Here is a 22454-nt window from a genome sequence, read left to right as displayed (position 1 = left end):
GCAAGGTTCATAAGAGCATTGGGTTTACCTTGGCTCAGGGAAATGTCTGAGAAATCAATAGCCAATTAAATGTTACCTAAGCTATTTCAAAAGCCATGCCTCCTGAGTTCTGGAAATCAGGATATGTCCTTTGGTTATTGATACTAAGTTATTTGCCTCAGTATCCCCTCCCTCTCCCCCACTCTGGTTACCATTAAATTTTATGGAGCAATTGCTTAAAACAGTATTGCAGATCAAAGCAAAGTAGCTTGTGTTACTTCACAAGGGGCAACCAGCTATGAAAGAGAGTATGTATAGTGAAGTGATGTACACTCTGATTGCATTTTTAACACCACTTCCACTATGAAAGAAGCTTTTGACGGAGCCCTTTTGCTTTTCCTTTCAGAGTTCATCCCAAAAATTCATGCACCCAGGTTTCCTTGCTTTCTTGCTTAAATTCTGATAGGTTTCCCATCAGAAACAGATGGAGAAATAGCTTAATGCACAGCCAGCAGAACCGTTTTGGAAGAAACAGAATTAAGATGTCGTACAATTTTCTTGCTTAGTTTGAAAAGGGACAGAAGATGCAGGATGAGTTTGATAGCTGACCCATAGGAATAAATCTTAACTGCCCCAAGCCCAAGGGCATTTTTTGTTTTCTGTTTTCAAAAATTCTAAGCATAAATTAAACTCAGGATTCACTTAAGTTTTTTCCCCCCTGAGTTTGTAGCAGAATATAAGTTTAGTTCAAACTCGTTCAATCAGCAGTTTAGTGGGCAAAAAGGAAGGAATCTGATGTATAAATAGCTACTGGTCTTAACATAGGAAAAGTTAGCACAATGTTGGTATATTTTGCATTTTAATTTTCCAGTCATGCACAAAAAAACATTCGAACTACAAGATTATTGTAGACTTGACGAAAGGTACAGAATGGAACACACAAAAAGGACAGTAAATTCTAACTGTACACATTTGAAGCAATTTTAAAAGCCTCAGATTATTTCTGCATAAACCTTAGAACTGTCCAAAAAATAGCTAGTGGAAAGCCCAAAGAAGACTAGCCCAGGGGTAGGTAACCTCGGCATAGCTGACTCGGGAATTCTGGGAGTTGAAGTCCATAAGTCATAAAAGAGCCAAGGTTGCCTACCCCTGGATTAGCCCTTCCAGCTAATCTGGCAGAAACTAGGTTCACTGATAGAAGAGAAGAATATCTGTAGCTCAGGGCTAAACGGTGGGGTGAATGGTGGGTTCCTTGGTGCTTCCCTGAGCTCGGTTGTTTTCTTGCAGACATTTCATTATCAAACTAGATAACCTCATCAGTGCTAGAAAGCAGTGGGATTTGCTCTCTTTTTATATACTGTATTAGGGTCTTATCCTGTCAAAAGAGACAATCAAAAAGTAAAAAAAAAAAAACCAAAAGACTAAAACAGCTCCTCGCCAGCAATTAATACACAGATGATCAGAAATTAACACCAGACCAACAATGAAGAAGTAAAGAAAACCCCCAGTCAAGGAACTACCACCTCAGAGAAACAAGCTAATAGCAAACAGCCTAATCAAGAAACCACAAAGACCAGTCCCACCAACACTGACAGGGCAAGAGAACAAATGTCTGCAAGAAAACAACCAAGCTCAAAGAGCATCACTCCATACTAGATGTGCTGTCTACACCTTGCAACATTTTTGTGACCGAATGGAACAAAATGTGAAAGTCTTCCATCCAAGGCTAACAGTAGCCTTGACACGTTTAACAAAACATTGCTTCTTTCCTCATGAGAGCATCTGCCAGCAGAATAAATTGCAATCAAGGTGCTACATTTTCACTTCCATATATTGTTAGCAAAAGTGTAGACTCTTAAGATTAAAGTCAAGAACATTTGCTAGATAATACAAAAGAAGATAAAAAGAGATGGCCACAAAAACTACTGTAAAAATGTCACTGCCATTTCCTTTTACAGTCACCACCAGCTTCCCCATTATTGGGTTTAAGTGAGAGAGAGAAAAAAAACAGCTTATCCCTGTGAGCATTTTCATTTGCACCTATAAAACAGCAAGGAATTCTCTAGCAAAAGCATTATAGTAGATGAAAACCCTGTGGATTTCATGACATCTCAGAATTTGTTCCCATATATTTTGCAAAAGATACTCAGGTTTCCCAGCAGCTCTGTGTCCTATAATCACACTCTTAGTTCCAGTTGAAGGATTTACTGTAAAGCAACCATTCTTTGTTAACCATGGCACGAACATGGCTTAATTTAAGGTAAGTCCTCTGCAGTGGCTCACTAAATATACTAGGAAATGAGATTTGTTGAAGCTCAGAGTTCAGTGGTGAGTAAACATTTCTGCTGTGTAGTATCTTCAGTAATCGGACTGGAAAGAAAAAAAACATATATACATAATCTTGGGTGGATGATGAACAGAAAGCCCATTTTGGACTCATACTGACTGATGTTAACTTAATGGTCAAGTGGAGAGCAAACAATTCCAAACAAGTTGTGATGTCATCTAGCATTCCCAAGGTAGATATATATTCCCTGTCTGGGAAGGAGTTATAGGTTTTAAGCAGAATCTCCCTGAGGATGCTTGCCTCATCATGTAACCAAAGGAGATATCCACAACCTACTCCAGGTGGACAAAATTTGGGGGGAAATGCAATCAATTCTCTGGCAGGGGGGAAACAAATCAAGAAAGCTACCTGCCTGCATTGGTGGGGTGGAAAAGAGAGCAAAAGTTCTCCTCCAACCTCTGTGCAGGAGGCAACCAAGGCAAATGCTGGAGGTGTGGACTTGGAGTAAGGGTTGGGTATCTTTAGCCTTTTATCCTTAAGCCTCAGCCCTGCAGCTACACAAGATCATCCAATATTCACATTACCTTTAAGAAACACTGTAATTTAAAGTTTATGATACATAGAGTAAATAGTTTAAAGGGTATTTATGAACAGAGATCTTTGTATCACATACCCAATTGACACCCCACCTTTAAAAACATTTTTAATGAAATTACTCACTATAAATGGAACATCAGATATTTTCTGTGAAGTTATGAACATTGCTAAAGTTGAATCACAAAGAGGACCAGAAAATTACCAGTGAAACTTGGTAGACTTAACAGACAGCTTGGGAATTGCAACATACTATAGTGTTCACAACCCCTAACAGAAGAACTGGATTAGTAAGAATCCAGTAAGTATTGTTTTGTAGAAGTTATATAAAGACATGGACAGAAGTTATACAATAATCTAGAACTTGTACAATTCCTTCAGCATTCTACTGTTCCTCAAACTGGTGTGCTCTTAGTGTTGTAGACTTGTCTTCCCACAACCAGCTGGCTGGAACATGTGGAAGATAACAGGCAGGGGAAGGGAGGGTTGTTTTAATTTCACAAAAAAAAAATCCTTACCTGGGTGTGATTTCAGAGGGGTACAATGGAGGTGATGAGTCAGTAACCAATGGGGCTTCAGTGTTTGTTTTAGTTGTCTTAAGAGATAAGGCAACATCGTTCCCCAGAGGTCCATTTGAAGTCAGTCCACTCTATAAAGAAAACCAAAGGAAAGTCAGAAAGGTGATTTAAGTACAGTTGTTTTGATACGTGTCAGCAAATGTACATGTCTATCAAGTTGTTGCAAATGCCACAGCAGAAAAGGATTGATATGTGAAATAAATGCTCAATTTATCCCTTGCCCCTGAATTCTTTCCTTCAGGCTACCTTCTCCTTCGTAGCTTTTCCTTCTGATTGGTGAGATACAATGGTTGGGACAATGACCAATCTGGATTGGGATAATGGCCAAGATAAAATTTAAAAAAACCATTAACAGGCAGGACACATCAGAAGGGGATTTTCTGGGAGTGAAATATGGCATCCAAAATAAGTAGCGTCAAATGTTTTAGCATCATTTTCAGTTTTGAGAGATGGTTAGGGAAGGAGCAAAATGAGTTCTTGAATCTCAAAAAGACTTACCATACCCATTAAAAACCTCCCAAATTAGGGTGACACCTAGTTATGCATTTGGAGTGTAGCCTTGGAAGTACAGTGCAAACCCTGATGTAGCCCTTGAACTGGTCATCTTCAATCACTCTCCAAAGGAGAAAGTAGCCTGGAAACAGGTCAGAATATACAGATCCTCCAAATAGTTCTGGATTAGTAAGGGGAATACTTTTCAATCATAACCACAAGGAAGGAACTTGACTGGAGAATAGAGGGGGAAGTCCTGCCTTTTTCAGAAGAATTAAGGACCACTTCTAGGTGGCAGATAGTTTCTTTTGATAAAGCTGAAAATGTTTACTATCCACCATGCAATAGAAATAACAGATTTTTCAAAACTATATAAATCAATACTAATTTGTACCACTTTTAACAACAGTTGAATGACTGTTACTAATAATAAGACATGGACATAAGAATATGAAAATTAATTGTTTGTAAGGATTATTCAATAACTTACTGGCACCAGCCACCTGGGCGCAATTATTGGTGAAGATACCTAAAAGTAAAAGAAAAATAAAAAAACTCATAATATTGTACTATAACCTTATTGGCCAAGTGTCATATCAACTAAACTGATCATGACACACCAGCTCAAACAAGCTTTACTGAAAGTAAAAAAGAGTTAGGTAGAGACAATGGAAGTACTAATTATATATTTAAACTATACAATGAAATAGCTACATTTTAATTTTTTACTCTTACCTGAGGCGTGGCTTCTGTGAAGTCAATTAAATTCTTCGTCTGTGATGTCAACAAAATCTCCATGCTCTCGGAGGAGCTCTGAAAAATGGAATAGTTAAGTTACGCTCCATCACAGAGAAAGTTGCAGAATGTTTTGTAAGGTTTCATCCATGTTGGAAAAAGCCGCAAGCTTATGACTGATGTTTATGAGTGCTGCCCAGTGGCATTGTTTCACTTTACCATACACATTTTAGTCTCTGACAGAGTCACAGTATGAACTGAAGCAATGCATTCACTCATTTATTTATTAGATTCATAATCCACTTCTGTTTTGTACAATTTAAGGCAGTATATAAATAACTTCCTCCTCCTATTGTCCCTAGGCCAGGGGTAGGCAATCTCGGCTTTTTTATGACTCATGGACTTCAACTCCCAGAATTCCTGAGTCAGCTGACTCAGGAAATCTGGGAGTTGAAGTCCATGAGTCATAAAAGAGCCGAGGTTGCCTACCCTTGCCCTAGGACAACCATCCTGTGAGGTGGGTTCGGCTGAGAAAGAGTGAATTGATCCTGTGGTTAAGGGAGGGTTAGAACTCATGATGCCCCAGTCTCCACCCCTTAATCGCTACACCAAACTGGTTCTTGAGTCTTTTTAACACAGAGTACACACACTGGTGGCCTTAAATTACATGTAAAAACAGTTTTTCTATATTTCCCCCCCCACACACAATTTTATAAAGTAACCGGCACTTCAATCTTTGAAAAATGCCTTTAAAAACAGGATTTGCTTGTAATATACATTCATATGAATGGCTTCCTTCTCCTATTGTACTTCTCACCATTCTAAACTGATTTAATATTTTATGACTTTAATTAATATTTTAATATAACATCAGGTTTTTTATTGCCAATTCCAACTTTTTTTCTCACAATCTAAAGGTTCTATACATAATACCAAATTATGGTTTAATGAAGGGAAGGCCATATATTTATTTATATTTGGGATAATCTTTAAGAGCCTTTACATTGGAAAGAGTGGAATCTGTCTAGATTGGAGACAAGGGGGACTTTTCTTCCCTTCCCTAGCCTTTTTTCCTTCTCTTGATAGTGAAAATCCCTGCATGAAAAAGATCTCATTTGCCAAGATCTCATTTGCCATTTTCATAATCCCTGCTGTGCCTGCGTGCAAAATTGGGGGACAGGGACACACTCACAGAGGTTGCACAACTCATTTTTTAATATTAAACTCTAAATATTATTCTGTCCCAGGAATGTATCCCAGAAACCAAGTTTTAAATCACTGCTCTGTTTAATACAAGCTATTTGCCTGGGACTTCTCATCTTACGCTTCTAAAGACCCACACTGCTCCCCACAAAGATGTAACGTACCTTTATAAGAACATCCTCTACTCTAGGAGCCAGATCAGTAGGATTCGCACAATCGTTGGAGTCAGGGACAGTAGTATTCTCCTTGAATTCATTCCTGGAAGATGTAAACACACCATCCATGATACAGAGCATGGGTGAAGGAACTGCTGTCACTTGCAATTCCTTCCTGGAGGCAAAGGCAGCCTCTGAAATCAATGCCATATGACCTGCTGACCTCAGGAGCTTCGGTCCAAGTAGTTTGCCTTCCTGCTAAGCCATACTCTGCCCCTGAGGCGGGAATGGGACAACTTGCCACAGCCAGCTCGCCGTGGGCCAACTTACTGCAGGACAATTTAAAAATTCTATTTAATTATTTAAAATAAATTAAAAAAATTATTTTAACTTTTGCCATTCACATTTCATTCTGTCCCTCCTTTTGCATCCTTTCTTTAATGATTCCATTCCACCATTTCTTTGATATTAGCGAGTTGTCCTGCAGCAAAATGTCATAGACCAGGGGTAGGCAACCTTGGCTCTTTTATGACTTGTGGACTTCAACTCCCAGAATTCTTGAGCCAGCCATGCTGAGGAGAAAGGGAGAGGTTGCCAAGCTGAGCCAAGCTGGCTCAGGAATTCTGGGAGTTGAAGTCCACGAGTCATAAAAGAGCCAAGGTTGCCTATCCCTGGTCTATGACATTTTGCTGCAGGACAACTAGCTAATATCAAAGAAATCGTGGTTGCCTACCCCTGTCATAGACGCCCCCCCCCGCACAGAATAGTGATAGGGGAACTTGCTTAGTTTAGGGTTCAATTGGCACATCCTTGCCAGAATCCGTGATTCCACTGATCTCCATGCTTTCAGTGATCAAGTAGAAGGAATAAACAATATACAAATAAACAGCCAACTCTCCAGCACAGAGTGACAGAAAGCACTTCTGCTACAAGGAAGTCCAACAGACTAACTACTAGTCTACTATTCCAAAAGTAAAGAGCTGATTCATATAAATTCATATAACCAATAAATGTTTTAAAATTATTCTGGAATTGCATTTCATTCTCATGTTAGACTGTAACTTTTTTTTTTTTTGAACAAATTTTATTGGGTTTTTTAATTCTTAAAGTACTCAGGACACACCGTGGTGCTGGGGTAATCAAACATCCAAAAACAAAACATATATACATAGTTCAATCAATACATCAAATATTCCCTCTTTTCCCCTCAAATAGCATAATATATTTAAAATAATCCAATTCTAGCTTAAATTTATTCAACCTAGACCTGTTTTAAAGCTTTATAAATTTACAATACCGTAATCAAATTAACTTAAAATAAAAACATTATCAATTCAGGTATCCCTGAATTGATCCTGCTCCTGCCAACTATGAACATTCACTTATATGTAACTTCATTTTACTAATTGGAAAAACAAAGGTTCAGGAAGGGGTCTTTCTTTTGCCAATTCAACAAGAAGCAATATTCAGTAGAGGGGCACACATCCCCTACTCATGTTGAAAACGAAACTAGGCCAAATTTCTGGCTGTTTGGTTTCCCAAAGAAAAGCAGAACCCTAACTTGACTGAAATTACCGGAATTAACCGAGTGAGCCCTTCAAGTGCTCCATATGCTGTTCTTCGATTATTGCGTCCCAGATTTTCATGCATTCCCATTTTCCAGTGGGAATAACACCCCCCTCCCCCAATTCCCACAAGAGGACTTACAGAATAAAGGCATTGGTAACTGGGATCACTTTTAGTCCCTCTCGTGGTTCCTGGCACACAGGACTGAGGGTTCTCAGGGGGCTGTTTTTCTCTTTTCCTGATGGAAGAACGCTTCTAAATAACAAAGAGCCAAAAAAAAATATGTAACAACTGAGGTCTTTTCCATTGTTGCCAAGAACATTCTTTCATCATTAAAAAAAAAACAAAGCAGCTTGGAACTCTCTTAATGCAAACCATTTCCTGGAAATGTTTTGTCATCATGAATATCAGTATTGAGGCAAGAAAAAGGAAAACTAATAACCAAGGAAAACTGCAACTGGGTAAGCACATTTGCCTCAGGTTTTGTGTTTTTCTGCCAGACATCAATATAAGGAGTTGAATCGGTAGCTCTTGAGTTACAAGGGCAATTGGGACTGGAATTTCTAACGCTTAGCCATGGGTGTCAAACTCGCCACGACACGTGTCGCGACATATCGTGACCCTTTTCGCATTGCCGGCAATGGGGTGGGCGCGGTTTTGGTATGATGAAACCGGCCCGCGGGCTGGCAGTTTGACACCCCTGTGCTTAGCAATGTAATCCTGGCTGTTCCAGTTGTAACCTGAGTGACAGCTGCAAGTGTGAGGGTGGGTACTATGGGACAGGTACTAGGGAACACAGGGTGGAGGGGGTGAGTCCCAAGCATGTGTTAGGGAGCACAGATGAGTGCCAAAGGTGGGAGTGCAGCAGTGGAGGCCGCGGAGTGCTGATCATAAATATGGGCTGGCCTGAACTTCAAGGACCAGTCATAGGTCCATTGTTTCAGCACCACTGTAACGCTGAACAGTCACTGAATGAATGCATGTAACCCAAGGACTATCGGTATGCCATATCTCTATATTCTGAGACTATTTTTTTTCCAACTTCTGATAGAAAAATGCCCAAGAAGGGGGTGCAAGGCATGGGAATTTACCATCAAACCTTCTTGAATAACAGAGTAATCTGTCCCAATGAATTTGTTCTCCTGGCTGGATAGGAATATTCAATTTTCTAGAATCTCAACTGAATAAGACACAAAGCGTCCTTTTTAAGGACTAAACAGAAAAGACTAAACCACAACGATGTGAGTTGGGTTAATAATGTTCTCAGAAATATTATCCTGCAGGCATTTTAAAAACCACTAACATCAGTTTTACAAAACTTTGTTACAAGTGATTTCTTCCATTATTAAGTGGGTATAGGAACCTGCTCACACCACAGAGCAGAAATCTTCAGCACATTTCAAGCTCCATATTGATACCTTCCAGCTGTTTCTTGAACATTGTTGTTCTTACTGCAAGATACATTTCCCTCTCTCACTACCTAAAAGAAAAGAAACACAATTACATCTCAAAACGTTAATTTTATTGAGGATATAATCTAAAACCCATTTTTTTCCTGGCAGATCAAAGGCAATGGAGCCCTAACATTACGGAAGTGCCCTTTTCTGCCACTTCTTATAAGATAAGATAACCTTTATTGTCATTTTTTTACTGTGGGCACAACAGCACACATCAAAAATGAAATTTAATTGCCCGCTCTCAAAGTGAAACACATACATGGCACACACCTAAAACATACTATATACAACATATGTATAGACCCACACCCCTACGTATACATAACAAATAAATATTAAATACTGTCCATCTAGAACAGGGGTAGTCAACCTTGGCTCTTTTATGACTCGTGGACTTCAATTCCCAGAATTCTTGAGCCAGGAATTCTGGGAGTTGAAGTCCACGAGTCATAAAAGAGCCAAGGCTGACTACCCCTGATCTAGAATATATGCATTATACCACTGCAGGCCGTGACGTGTATTCAGGTTTTCTGTTCTCATTGTGTCTGGATGGAAAATGTTCTGGATAATAGAAGACTGATTACGATGCCTCCAGTGTCTAAGTGGTAGACATTGGGATAAGAAACAGCAACCCTCTTCCTTTACTCTATAGCAATAAGTTAAAACTAGAGAAATTGGCCGAGCCTGGCCGTTTCTTGCTTTTTTTCAGTATGGAATGGGACAACTCACTGCGTCTGGCTTACCTCAGCCAACTCGCCACGAGACAACTCTCAGTGGGATGACTCAACGCGAGATATTATCAATGAAATGTTGAAAAAAAATGGTGGAATGGAATCATTAAAGAAAGGATGTTAAAGGAGGGACAAAATGAAATGAGAATGGCAAAAATTAAAACAATGTCCAAGAAACAGTGGCGGATCAGAGTACGTTTATCTCACGTTGAAATGTCTCACGTCAAGTTGTCCTGCATCAAACTGGCTGCTTCGAGTTGTCCTGGGCAAGTTATCTGACACTGAGTTGGCCATGGCAAACGGTGTTAAGACTCTTTTCAGCAAGCCTTGGAATGTTTCAGAGACAAGGCTGAATATACCGGTGGCAATTTCTCTCTAGGCACAGGCCTCCTTCCTTAGATCTGGATGATAAGATGCCTCTCCTCTACCTTCTATTTCTGAGAATTCAACAGAAAAAAAATGCTATGACCCCACCCAACCATTCTCTTCAGCAGTACTCTCAGATTTGCTTAAGCCTCCAGCAGTGTAACACATCGTGCTCCCATGTACTGAGAAGACACTTATTCATGTAGAACAGATGGAAGGAGAGGGCTTCTATCAACACATCTGTAGGGGATAGAAGATGATGAACAGGCTCTGCACAGGTGCTTAAATTATCTTACTAATGATAAACAAAGTATCGATACTGACTCAAAGTATAACAGAAAATTGATGTTAGTTTTCTATATTAAAAAACATCACTACCGAAGCAAAATTCTTACTTTGTGCCCTGCCTCCACCTGGGCCTTCAAAATATTACTTTTAATGTCCGGAGGCAACCGCATAGAGGTGCTCACAGGGCTCTCAATTACATTGTTCAGGCATTTATCTGTCAATTTCACAACTTCCTCCTAGAAATAAATAAAACTACATTCATAAACAGCACTCCTCATTAGGCGAACAGTCAGCAAGAGCAACACATGAAAGGAATTAATACAGCTTCCACAACCAGCACATAAATATATGTATTATGTATGCTTTGGACCAGGACTCTGCCTTATTACAAGTTTCCATGTGAAATATAGGATGATCAGCCCTAAAACTATTCCAGAACATGAACTATACTAAGGAGATAAGACCAAACCATTGTGTGCATTAACAGAGTAAGATATCTATGTGTGGCTCTTTTCCCCACTAACTAAAGAATTTTGGTATCTAATCTTATAGGTAATATCTCAGTTTTTAATGAAGATAACAGCTTCCTATAAAAGAAGAAACGTTTTCTTTCAATTCTTATCTAGCACAAAAATGCTAGATAAGCAAATAATATTTCTTAACTTTTGAATTGGATATATATATAAACTAGACAAGTGCTATGGCTAAGAAACTTACACGCAGGTGGAACATGCTCAAAACGCTTACAAAACAGGACTAATTTATAGCTGTACTTATCTGCTACGCAGTTCTATAGGCAAAGTACTCAGCCCCTTTTGGTCTATGGAGATTCTCAGTCATCTAAGTCATAATTGTCCCAAAGATGCTCTTTCGCAAGGCAATTGGACTTTCTTGTTTTTCTTTGAAGATGTTTCGTTTCTCATCCAAGAAGCTTCTTCAGCTCTGTGTTTTTCTTTGAAGACGTTTTGCTTCTCAGTCAAGAAGCTTCTTGGATGAGAAGCGAAATGTCTTCAAAGAAGAACAAGAAAGTTCAGTTGCCTCATGAAAAAGCATCTTTGGGACAGCCTCTTTTGGATTTTCTGATTTTTTCCATATACTTCACAGTCTATGTTATCAAAACTTCATTTTACTTATTTACTCAATTTGTGTAGCTATAGGCCTTAGTGAAAAAGACAGCCTGAGTGAATAAACAATTGAGTGTTTGTTTATGTTTACAAAGTCATTCAATGTGTAAAGTGCCATTGTGAACAACCCTTAATATTCAGTAATTGGTTGAATTGCCTTTAGCTGCAATTAACTTCAGCCAAATCTGTTCTGTAAATTACTGATCACTGCCTCACCTCAGGAATTTTGACCCATTATTCCATGGCCAACAACTTCTACTTAGTAACATTTGAGGATTTTATAGCATTAACTCCTCACTGGGATCCTTTTACAGTATTTCTATGGGGTTTAGGTCTGGACTTTGAGTTGGCTAATCCATACTATTAAATGTATTCTGCATCCATTCTCTTACAGTTTTTTGGTATGCTTGGGAACACAGTCTTGGTGCATGGCCAATTTGAACTTCAATTTCAGCACAAATAGCTTGTAGAATTCCAATTCAAAGCAGAATTTATCTTTCTTTCCTAAAGCAGCACAACATTTCCAAAAGATGACACTGCCACCTCCATGCCCAAGCACCGGTATAAAGATTCTTTATTGCGAAATGTGTGTTTGGGTTCTACCAGGCATAGGATAAGAAGTTCCACTGTCCATAGAATGTTCCCCCCGAAATGCAGAATGTGATCCAAGTGGGTTTTTGACAAACTTGGGATGAGCATCAGTGTTCTTCTTAATGAGCAATGGCTTCCATTTTGCTACTTTCTCAGGAATTGATTTTTATCTAGTATCTTAGCTACATTGAGAGAGATCTGCAGATTGTTCTGATTTTTTTTTTTTTGAGATTTCCTGAATTATTTTGACATCATAACTTTTGAGTGATCTTGACAGATTAAGTACTGCTTGGAAGCTTCACTATTATAAATCTTAGCGTTGCAAGAATATAATTTTGCTTGTGGACTGTTAGAGCCCCTTAACATTAGAAATCATTTTGTAACTTTTCCTAATTGATATCAATGATCTTTAATTGAGGTCTTCATAATTTTATTTGGAAAGGGGCATGATATGCCATAAAACTGTGTGGTAAGATTCTCACTGTGATGATGAGAGCCAACATTTGTGAAATTTATGTAGAATAGGGTTGGCCTATATTGGTTCTGATTGTTTACTGAAATGTTTACATAACTGGCCCTAATTAACACTTTGACTGATTAGGGAGAGGCAACTATTTTTTTCATATTGGCAGTCTGCTAATAGATAACTCAAATGAAGCACTAAATCCAAAGAACCCACATGAACCTCTGATGACATCCAGTCAAAACTATATGCAAATGTTTGAAAATTCAAAGGAGGCAAATACTATTTTACAAAACTGTGCATCGGGCAGGACTGATTAAATCAACTTTCAGCATATCAATGTATACCGCAGAAAGATATTTCCCAAGCTCTCCATTCAGCATGCTATATGTAAAATATAATTCTTTCCTGTATTCATTGCTGTATTATATGGTTGAAATTAATTCCTATATAAATTTTTTGTCCTGAAAGAAACAGAATTAAGATTTTTAATTATTCTCTATGTGTACCCTCCTCAACAACACTGATTTAAGTTTCACTCCAAATCTGTTTTCATAACTACTTAAGCAAAGTTGGGCAGAAAGGAGAAAAAAAAAAGTTTTGCTCCCATTACTTATTTATTCTGTTTAGTTTTCAAAATTTATCCTCCTGCTTTACAATCAAATGAATGAATACTTGTTAATATATGGATTCATATATCATGATTCAGTGCTTGGAGCACATATTTAATGTCTTATAAGGCCTTTTCCTTTAGAGATTGCCATCACTTAATAGAGCTAACTCAGCAAGGCGAACGTATCTCACCTCACAATAAATATATACTTGTCTCAAATGACAGGAAGCAGTATTTTTCTTAGGTAATTATTTTTTCTAAGGAGAAAAGCACATGTCAGGTCAGATCTCCCTTCCCAAAACTGCCTAGTGTTTATTTTAGCCAAGGGCATTAATCCTACTTTAGCTGACTGTGTCACAGCACTTAAGCGGAGGACCAAGGATGCCTTGAGGTGCATCCAGAGAAAGTGTATCATGCAGTTGTCTGGCCTCATCCACAGTCTCATTCTTATACTTATAAACAGTATGATTGCTGAGATAAGCTCAGATTCCTTAATTACTGTATATTAGAGTATTGTGTTTTAGGAATACAACGAGAAGTAGAATTTTAATCTTTTATATCGAAAGCTTTTAGAAATTAGCTAAACTTCTGACATGCAAGAAAAACTGTCCTTGACTCTCTTGTGGTGGTCCCAAAAGACTTTTTTTCGATGTGCTTCTCCAACTTTCTGCATGCCAACATAGCTTAAGCTTGTTCAAACACATTTTTCCACCTACTGCTCATTACAGAATGTCCTTTAGAAGAGATGCTGATATAGATACAGAATATTACATCTTCCTAAACACATGGAAAATATAACGAAGCCAAGCTTTTATCATTCCCTGCATTCCAGAAACAAAAGAGATTGGAATGCCTATCTAATTAAAAACTAATTGCTCCCTTCTGTGCCAGCATGCCCTTCACGAGCTTGGCACTGCCAATCTTGTAGACTTTCAATCTACCAAACATAGTCACTAAGCTGCAAAACATAGCAGTTTTTATCTCGCATGAAAAAAAAACCATTATGGGAAACAGCAAATATATACAAAAACCCTGACCCCCCATATTTCTGGGAAGAGAAAGTATGCAATACCTGCTTGCTGACATTTATGTTTATATTGGACTGGGAAACCAGTACGGGAGTGAACTCGGCTTCCAGGTCTTTCAGTTTCAGGGATGGTTCATCAACTAGAAGAGAGGAAGAAAGAAACTGGACATACAGTTCCCCAGATTGACATAAAGCTCTAAAAACTGTTGGCATTTCATCCCCTGACATTGCTTTCACAGTAAAAATAGATTTATCTTATCTGTAACTACTATTTTTTCTTATGCTCTCTATACAATCACAGTTAAGAGGTACCTGTAGCTACATTGTCTGAAAATCTTTGTAAAGTTTAATATTTTTACATAGCTAGTAGGCTGGAAGAGATAATTTCAAGTGAAGCTTGTGAGTTTTGGAAGCTTTCAGTCATTACAGCAGTGGTTCTCAACCTGTGGATCGGGACCCCATTTGGGGTCGATCAACCATTTCACGGGGGTCGCCAAGCAAGGCTGTCCGCCATTTTTTTTGTCCGCCATTTTTTTCCCCTTTTCCGGCAGGTGCCTTACCTCCCTTGGGCTGGGCCAGCTGGTGGTCGGCCTGCTCCGTTTCTGCCGCTTGCCAGCTACGCCTCGGCCGGCGCAGGGGGTGGAACCACGCATGTGCGGCGCTCCCGGGCAGGGAAAGTCCTCGACTTACGACCGGTTGGGTAGTCCTCGACTTACGACTGGTTTAGTCCTCGACTTACGACCCGTTGGGGTCACGGCATTAAAAAGGTTGAGAACCACTGCATTACAGGGACAATATGTTGCTATTTACAGGCCCACTGGGAGAAGAATAGTAACTTATGACAAAAGAGGTTTTAGGCAAATAAGTTCCTTGGCTGATGCTTGCACTTCCCTGAACAAAGGACTGTGCAAGCTGGTAAACTGCAGCGCAATTATGGAAATTACTGTTAAATGCTACTAAAACAAAAGCATGGGGGGGAAATAAGAAATTGTAGCAATTGTCTGAACAAGCAGCAATTGTCTGAACTAAGAAAGGGAAAGAAGGAGAGAGATTGCTTGCCAATTCATTTTTGGAATATCTGGAATCAATCCATGGTCAATGGAAACAGTTAGTTATGTTAAAAATGCTTATTTCATAATGTAAGAAGACATCAGAGACTACGGTAGTTGTAATCCACTCGGCCTACCAATAAAGTGATCCAAGTGACTCACTACCCATGGTGCCTTACCAACAAGATTTATTTTCTCAGAGGGGTGTTCCGTTGTATCATCTGCCCCTTCCAATGTTTCACCTGATCCCCCAGCAGGAGGAAAACCAGCAGCACTGTCAGTACAAGGGTCCAACATTTCTTTGTGATCAAGCAAATCAGCAGTCAGAGGTACGCTGCATAGGCTAGGAAAAAGAAACAAGACTTTTAGAAACTCAAATAGATCTGGTATATTATATGCCTTTAAATTGATGGTTACACTCCTATCAAATATTTTTGAGGCAACATTTAAAGGCAACATTTTGAGCTCAAACACTTCCAGGTTGTTCAGAATGATGTCAAAACGTTTCCACTAAAGACATATTTCGCATTCAAAATATTTTACATTAACCCTACTACAGATACACGTGGGAATTTAAACTGAATATGAAGACAAATCAAAATTAGAAATATTTTCATTGACTCCATTGCTATCTTGTACAGTAGTATGACAATTGCTCACAAAATATGATTGCCATAACACATAGTTGTTTCTGCAATAAAATGTGAATGACAGATGCACATTTCTGTGTATGGGTATTTTTGTAGCCCAAGCACAAACAATGGGAATTTAATTGTTTTTGATTCTTTACATATGTAATCAGAACAGAAAGCAAAAGAAATCATGCCACCACCAGAGGTTAGCATCCATTAAGACCAGTGTTTTTCAACTTTGACAACTTTAAGATGTGTGGAGTTCAACTCCCAGAATTTCCCAACCAGCATATTCTAAAGGTTGAAAATCACCGAACAAGACTATCATTTTTTGGGGGAAATTTGCTTGATCTAGTTCCAATACATGCAGCAGTCATTATCTTGTGTTGTTGAGCAATCCAAGGGCAAAAAATAACTGTAAGATTCTTCCATCTTATATATGGCTACCATAGAATAGAAATAGAAATAGGTTATGTTTTTATGCAGCATATACAGTTTGCAGGTGAAGGGCTGTAGAAATCCTTCGAAAATCACAACGGCCGCATTGCTCCACTGTTTTTTCAAACACAGTAAAGGCTTATTACAGATTGGGATCACATCCTAGTTAACCCAAAAGTACCCAGGATTAATGCCAGGGTCAATTAATTCCACCCAGTATTGGCATGCTGTGTAAACTTAGGAGAGAGGATTAATATAAATTTAAATTTCTCTTTTGCCTGCTTGCATACAAGAACTCAGAACAGTCCTACAGAATTAGATGGCTATAGCTGCTTTATCTCTTTGGATTTTCTTTTCAGTCAACACATATGTAGGGAGAGGGACTGAAATGGGTAGAAAGACAGAGAGGAAAGTGAAGCCTTCTAACTGGTCCTTGATGGTACCAGTCCTGATAAGGTCATAATGATTATTTTTTTTCAACCTTTATCAATCTCCTCTATCCAGAGCAGTTGATAAGGAATCTATTGGAGAGCTACAAAAATATATGGCACTTCTGATTGCTTCTAAAGCCTCAAATGGAAATATAGTGTCTGCGGAGGATTAAAAAGATCAAAAGGATTTCAATTCTCTTATCAAACTTCAGGATTTTGAACAGGTGCAAATAATTCTAAAATCAGAGAAATAGCACTGCATCTCTTCAAATCTCTTTGCAGTATAGAAGAAGAACCCGAAGCTTCTGACTACTGACAAAAAGCAGAAGTAACTTGTGCTGGTCTCAGAAAACAATCCAGATAGCTCTGGTTTTTCATGAGATGTTTAATTACTTTGGGTGATTAATATAAATGCTACCATTTCACTCCTCTTACCACTCAGAATTTTAACCATGGTCTAAGTTGAGACCATGAACTGGAAAAACAATGTTTCAGATTCTCAGTGCCAATTGTAAGGGTAGCTACTCTGCATTCAGTTCAAATACTCAGCCTAGACAATAATTAAGATTCATCCCAAAGATGCTTTTTCAGGAGGCAACTGGACTTTTTTGTTTTTCTTTGAAGACGTTTCACTTCTCATCCAAGAAGTTTCTTCAGCTCTGACTGTATGGTGGGGAATGAAAGGATTTATATTCCTTGCAGACAGCTATTCAAATGACCAGCTGTTTGCAAGAAGTATAAATCCTTCCATTCCCCACCCCACTTCAAAGGTTTGGCTAGTCTAAAGAAAAGAAGAAACAGGGGTGACATGATAGCAGTATTCCAGTATTTGAGGGGCTGCCACAAAGACAAGGGGGTCACATTATTCTCCAAAGCACCAGAGGGCAGGACAAGAAACAATGGTTGAAAACTGATCAAAGAGAGAAGCAACCTAGAATTAAGAAGAAACTTCCTGCCAGTGAGGACAATTAACCAGTAGAACAGCTTGCCTCCAGAAATTGTGGGCGCTCCGTCACTGGAGATTTTTAAGAAGAGGCTAGACCAGGGGTAGTCAACCTTGGCTCTTTTATGACTCGTGGACTTCAACTCCCAGAATTCCTGAGCCAGCTGGCTCAGGAATTCTGGGAGTTGAAGTCCACGAGTCATAAAAGAGCCAAGGTTGACCACCCCTGGGCTAGACAGTCACTTGTCTGAGATGGTATAGGTTCTCCTGCTTAAGCGGGGGACTGGACTAGAAGACCTCCAAGGTCCCTTCCAGCTTTATTATTATTATTATTATTATTATTATTATTATTATTATTATTATTATTATTAACAAGAAAGTCCAGTTGCCTCGTGAAAAAGCATCTTTGGGATAACTATGACCTGGATGATTGAGAATCTCCATAGACAAATTAAGATTCATGGTATTTGTGTAAAATGCCAGTGTACCTATTTACATTAGCACCCAGCATGGTTGGGCATGCTATAGACAGTGACTTTCAAAATTTTTGTGCTACCCAGATTAATGAAGGTGGAAATTAATCAAAGAGAGTGGTAGGGAGAATCTGAAACTGCAAGAATTACTAGATTTCATTGCAGGTGGATTAGGCTGCCATAAATGCTATGAAGGTTTCATGTATGCTTAAAAACTCAGAAAAGTCAGACAAAATCTGTTTGTCTGTTACTTTTGAAAATATTAGTTCTAGCAGTTATTTGGTCTGATTTTAGCATTAAGCAGCAAAGTAGCTGGGTTCACACTAAGCCATAACAGAGTTTGTTTGTATTTAGCTTAGCAATAAATCATAGTAAAACTATGGCATAGCTTATATATTTAGTTTTTCCACCATCACCATCCACACATACCTGCACTGCTTTCTTGCCATCTCATCTGGATACTTGAAAATATCTGTGAGGAAAAAAAATGGCTCCCACAACCTTGAAACACTTTGTTTACCGACTGACAATGATTAGCAAGTGTTTTCTGGCATTTTCTTCAAGGCTCTCCTCAGTTGGGGAAAATGAAAAATGATGTTCACGTCTATGTGAATTTTTAAAGGATACTTACAGACTTAGCCACGTATGCCAAATTACTACTTCAGCAGTTTTTAAAATTATGCTTTTGTTTGAGCATCTCTCACACCTACAGAAGCTATTGTTATATATCAATCTATTGGGATTTTGGTATCTGCCTAGGCTGGAAGCCATTTGTCCCAAGAAACACCTTTCTCAGAACTGCAATTAAGAAGATTTATTAAGAAGATTGCTAAAGCAACAAATACAAGAATTCCAGTAAAAACTTTCAAATGACAAGTTATATACCAGGAAATTAGGGAAGGGAAGTTGTATAGGTTTTTTTTTCTCTTTTGAATGGGAGGAAGCTTCTTTTTTTTATGAAGGAAGGATAGGGCTGTAGCTATTGAATTATTTTGGAAATGGATACTTGTCAATTTACGAACCAGCTCTCACCCAATCACACCTTGCAACCTATCAGGCACAGCAATTCTAGTACAGTAAATAAAGTAGGGTCTGATTTGGCAAAGCCTTACTAAGTTAGTGTAAAGGAATGTAGATCTGGCTTTATGAAAAGTATGAGAGCTACGAAGGGGGAAAGCAAAGAGCAAGCTGCTGAAGGGGACTTGCAGTAAAGATCACACAGTTTTGAGTTAGAGAGAAGCAGGGGAAAGAAACTCAAAATAATCCCACCTTGATTTTGTGTAGGATGGGCAGAGAGAAACTTGAACAGGCTGTTAAAACTCTGTTAATTCTAGTACATAATATGTACTCCTGGAATCCCGATTATCCTTGCTTCTTAAATGGGTCTTCTTCGACATATCAGTCTAGAAAGCTTATCCAAGTTTCTCTGTTTTACCTTAACAAAATCAGGCTGGGGTTATTTTGAGTTGCTTATCACACTTCCTTCCATCTCCCTCTCTGTAATTTTTTTTTCCTGCAAGCCCCTTTAATAGTTCTATTATAACTTTTTCAAGGCCAGATCTATCTTCCTTTACAATTAGCACCAGCAAAGCAAAAGAGACATGTCACTCTGCTTCCTCCATCCCCACGCAAAGTGCAGTGTTGTTGTGGCTTCCATCCTACTAATATCACTGCTCCCCAATTCAAGGATATGACTAGGGCAAGTAAGGCCTTTGAGACAGAAATATTTCCAGAAAAATCTTCAGTTTTTGGTCTGAGATCTCTCGATGAAGCACCTTTCTCAGCTTCAGTGAAATCAAATCTCCCCATGCAATAGGCCAGGGGTAGGCAACCTTGGCTCTTTTATGACTCGTGGACTTCAACTCCCAGAATTCCTGAGCCAGCCATGCTGAGGGGAAAGGGAGAGGTTTCCATGCTTAGCCATGCTGGCTCAGGAATTCTGGGAGTTGAAGTCCACGAGTCATAAAAGAGCCAAGGTTGCCTACCCCTGCAATAGGCAGACATCTTTTCAGCCTTTGGAACATCTCCCGTGTATATGAGATAAGCTCATAAGACCATGGGATTGCAACGAAAGCACTTTAACACAGCAAAATGCAAAACAGCGTGTAGTACCCCCACATATACAGTACATTGGTTTTCAGGTGTTCAGATTTCCAACTATCAAGGGAGCTGCAGTTAAACAAGGTGGGGATAAATATAAAAAGAAAACAATATATCTCATTCTGATCAGGAGGCAAGCACCTTTTTAATGATGCAATTTTACGTCACAAAACAATGGAAAAAAATGAAAGATGAACATTGCCTAAGTATAAGCAAGCGCTGGTTTTGTAGCTGATATTGTCTTATCTGGTATGCTTGAGCATAAAAGAATCGATCCCACAGGGATAGCATTATAGCATTACACCAAGAGGAATATAGTAGAGGCAGCTTTGTAGTTATTTGAATAAACCTTTTGCCGTTTAATAGATTTTTGCATTGAAACAAAGCATCTCAGAACAGAAAGCAACCTTCAGACACCTTATTTTGCATTCCTTCACATTTCTTTGAAAGTACTTTAATATAAAAAGCATAATTTTATAACATTATTAATAGGCACGTTATCAAAAGTGCAGGAGAACCAAACAGAACATTTTTTTAAACCTGCTCTGTTATATCTGCAGTAGACCTCTTTGCTCTCTTCCAAAACCCAGAAACAATTATATGGTAAGAATCATTAATTCATTGGTATCTTTCCACCCGGCGAGCAAAATATTGGCTTCTATAGATTGAATAAGCAGCTTTGTTATACACAAGGAATCCATTTCATCTTTACCCACCTCCTCCCCATTAAGAAAAGCATGCACAGATCCTTTTTTTTTCCAATGTAAAACCACCAGTGGGAAAACATCTATGTTTTAAAAGAAACATCTATGCTCTTCATTCACGTTCGGATATATTGGCATATGGGATTATCTCTTAAAGATCAAGCCCTTCAAAGCAATCATGAATCCAGAGGACGGTCAAGATTTCCTTAAGATCAAAAGTCCTACAGGTCAGTCACAGTAGTCTGGAAACCAGAACCGTAAGCCTGTCTGTACATTCCCGCATTCTTCACATTGCGTTCACGGACAAAGTCATTGCAGTGTCTATCCACTGTGTGGGCCGAGGGCGTGGACCACATGTTCCATGCATTTCCACCACGTTGGCAGCAGTCACGAGCATCATGGGGCCTAGATTGGTTTGGGAATGGGATGGGGCACAGTTAGTATCTAGGTATAAATAAAGGGAGAGAATGGAAGGTGGAAGATGCAGTTGAGGAAGTATCAGGCTAGCAAGAGCAAACGTCTTGAAGAGCAAGCACAGATTTAGAAAATGGACTTACAATTTAAACCCCTCATGCTGCTATCAGGATGCACTGGCTTTAAAATAATCTATGCAAGAATGAACTTTGAATACTTCTCTCTTTTCATCTAGCACTTTTTCTAACCAACAAATAAAGTAATAAATATATTTCTTCCATGGATTATCACATTCTACACTTAAAGCCTATAAAGTTAGTGTCTACAGTATTTCCTTTGTGTATAAACACAACAGTATATCTGTGAACTATATCAGGGATAGGCAGAAAGTATTCCCCAGCTGTCAATAAACTATACTCTCAGCATTTAACAAGCTGGTTAGAGCTTCTAGAAGTTAAACCTCAGCTTCAACACTCATGAACAAAAGCGAGTGCCTTATACATATAGCAGCAATGAAGCATTTAAATCATATGATAGAATGTTCAGGATTTATAGACTAGTATTAACACAATAACTATGAACTATTTTTAAAAATCATTTTGAGCCTAAAGCAAGGACACAAAATAAAGCAGTTCAACATAAAGACTGTGGTTATATTTGGTGAAGGATAAGAAGTAAGTACTTCATGCATAACATGCTATTTAGAATGCACCAGTATAGATTTTGCTTGTTGAACATGGCTTCTTTTATCTTACTGTGCCTAAAGTCCATTTCAGGACCATGCAAAATTAAATTTCCAGAGCTGAGTCAACCAGACAGATAAGATGGTATGTATATTTTACCTTTGGTATGTCTTGCTCCAGTGTAATAAGATAAGCCTTGTTGCCTGGTAAAAGTAACTTTAATGTACTTTAAAGCACAAAGCTATTGAAGATGTGCCAGTTTTTACTGATTAATGGACTTGGAGGGTATGATTAGCTACGCTAATGACATTCAGATCAAAACCAAGCAGGACTGGGAG

General features: G+C 38.7%; 1 protein-coding gene across 1 annotated transcript in view; it reads right to left on the bottom strand.

Moving 5' to 3' along the window:
* Nucleotides 1-1980: 1980 nt before the first annotated feature.
* Nucleotides 1981-22454, bottom strand: part of EPB41L5 (erythrocyte membrane protein band 4.1 like 5) — a 64101-nt gene continuing 43627 nt past the window's right edge. Inside the window, exons 17-26 of the mRNA XM_015825717.1 lie at nucleotides 15478-15641; nucleotides 14295-14389; nucleotides 10539-10667; nucleotides 9008-9069; nucleotides 7731-7844; nucleotides 6033-6126; nucleotides 4666-4743; nucleotides 4421-4459; nucleotides 3379-3509; nucleotides 1981-2349 (exon numbers count right to left, since the gene is read on the bottom strand). Of these exons, the coding sequence (XP_015681203.1) occupies nucleotides 2295-2349; nucleotides 3379-3509; nucleotides 4421-4459; nucleotides 4666-4743; nucleotides 6033-6126; nucleotides 7731-7844; nucleotides 9008-9069; nucleotides 10539-10667; nucleotides 14295-14389; nucleotides 15478-15641 (961 nt within the window). The 3' untranslated portion in view covers nucleotides 1981-2294. The remainder of the gene's footprint in view (nucleotides 2350-3378; nucleotides 3510-4420; nucleotides 4460-4665; nucleotides 4744-6032; nucleotides 6127-7730; nucleotides 7845-9007; nucleotides 9070-10538; nucleotides 10668-14294; nucleotides 14390-15477; nucleotides 15642-22454) is intronic.

This window comes from Protobothrops mucrosquamatus, unplaced genomic scaffold, assembly GCF_001527695.2.
Source record: "Protobothrops mucrosquamatus isolate PMUCROS unplaced genomic scaffold, P.Mucros_1.0 scaffold2767, whole genome shotgun sequence".
NCBI lineage: Eukaryota > Metazoa > Chordata > Lepidosauria > Squamata > Viperidae > Protobothrops > Protobothrops mucrosquamatus.
Note: the sequence above shows the minus strand (reverse complement) of the source record. Positions and strands in the feature narration are given on the sequence as shown.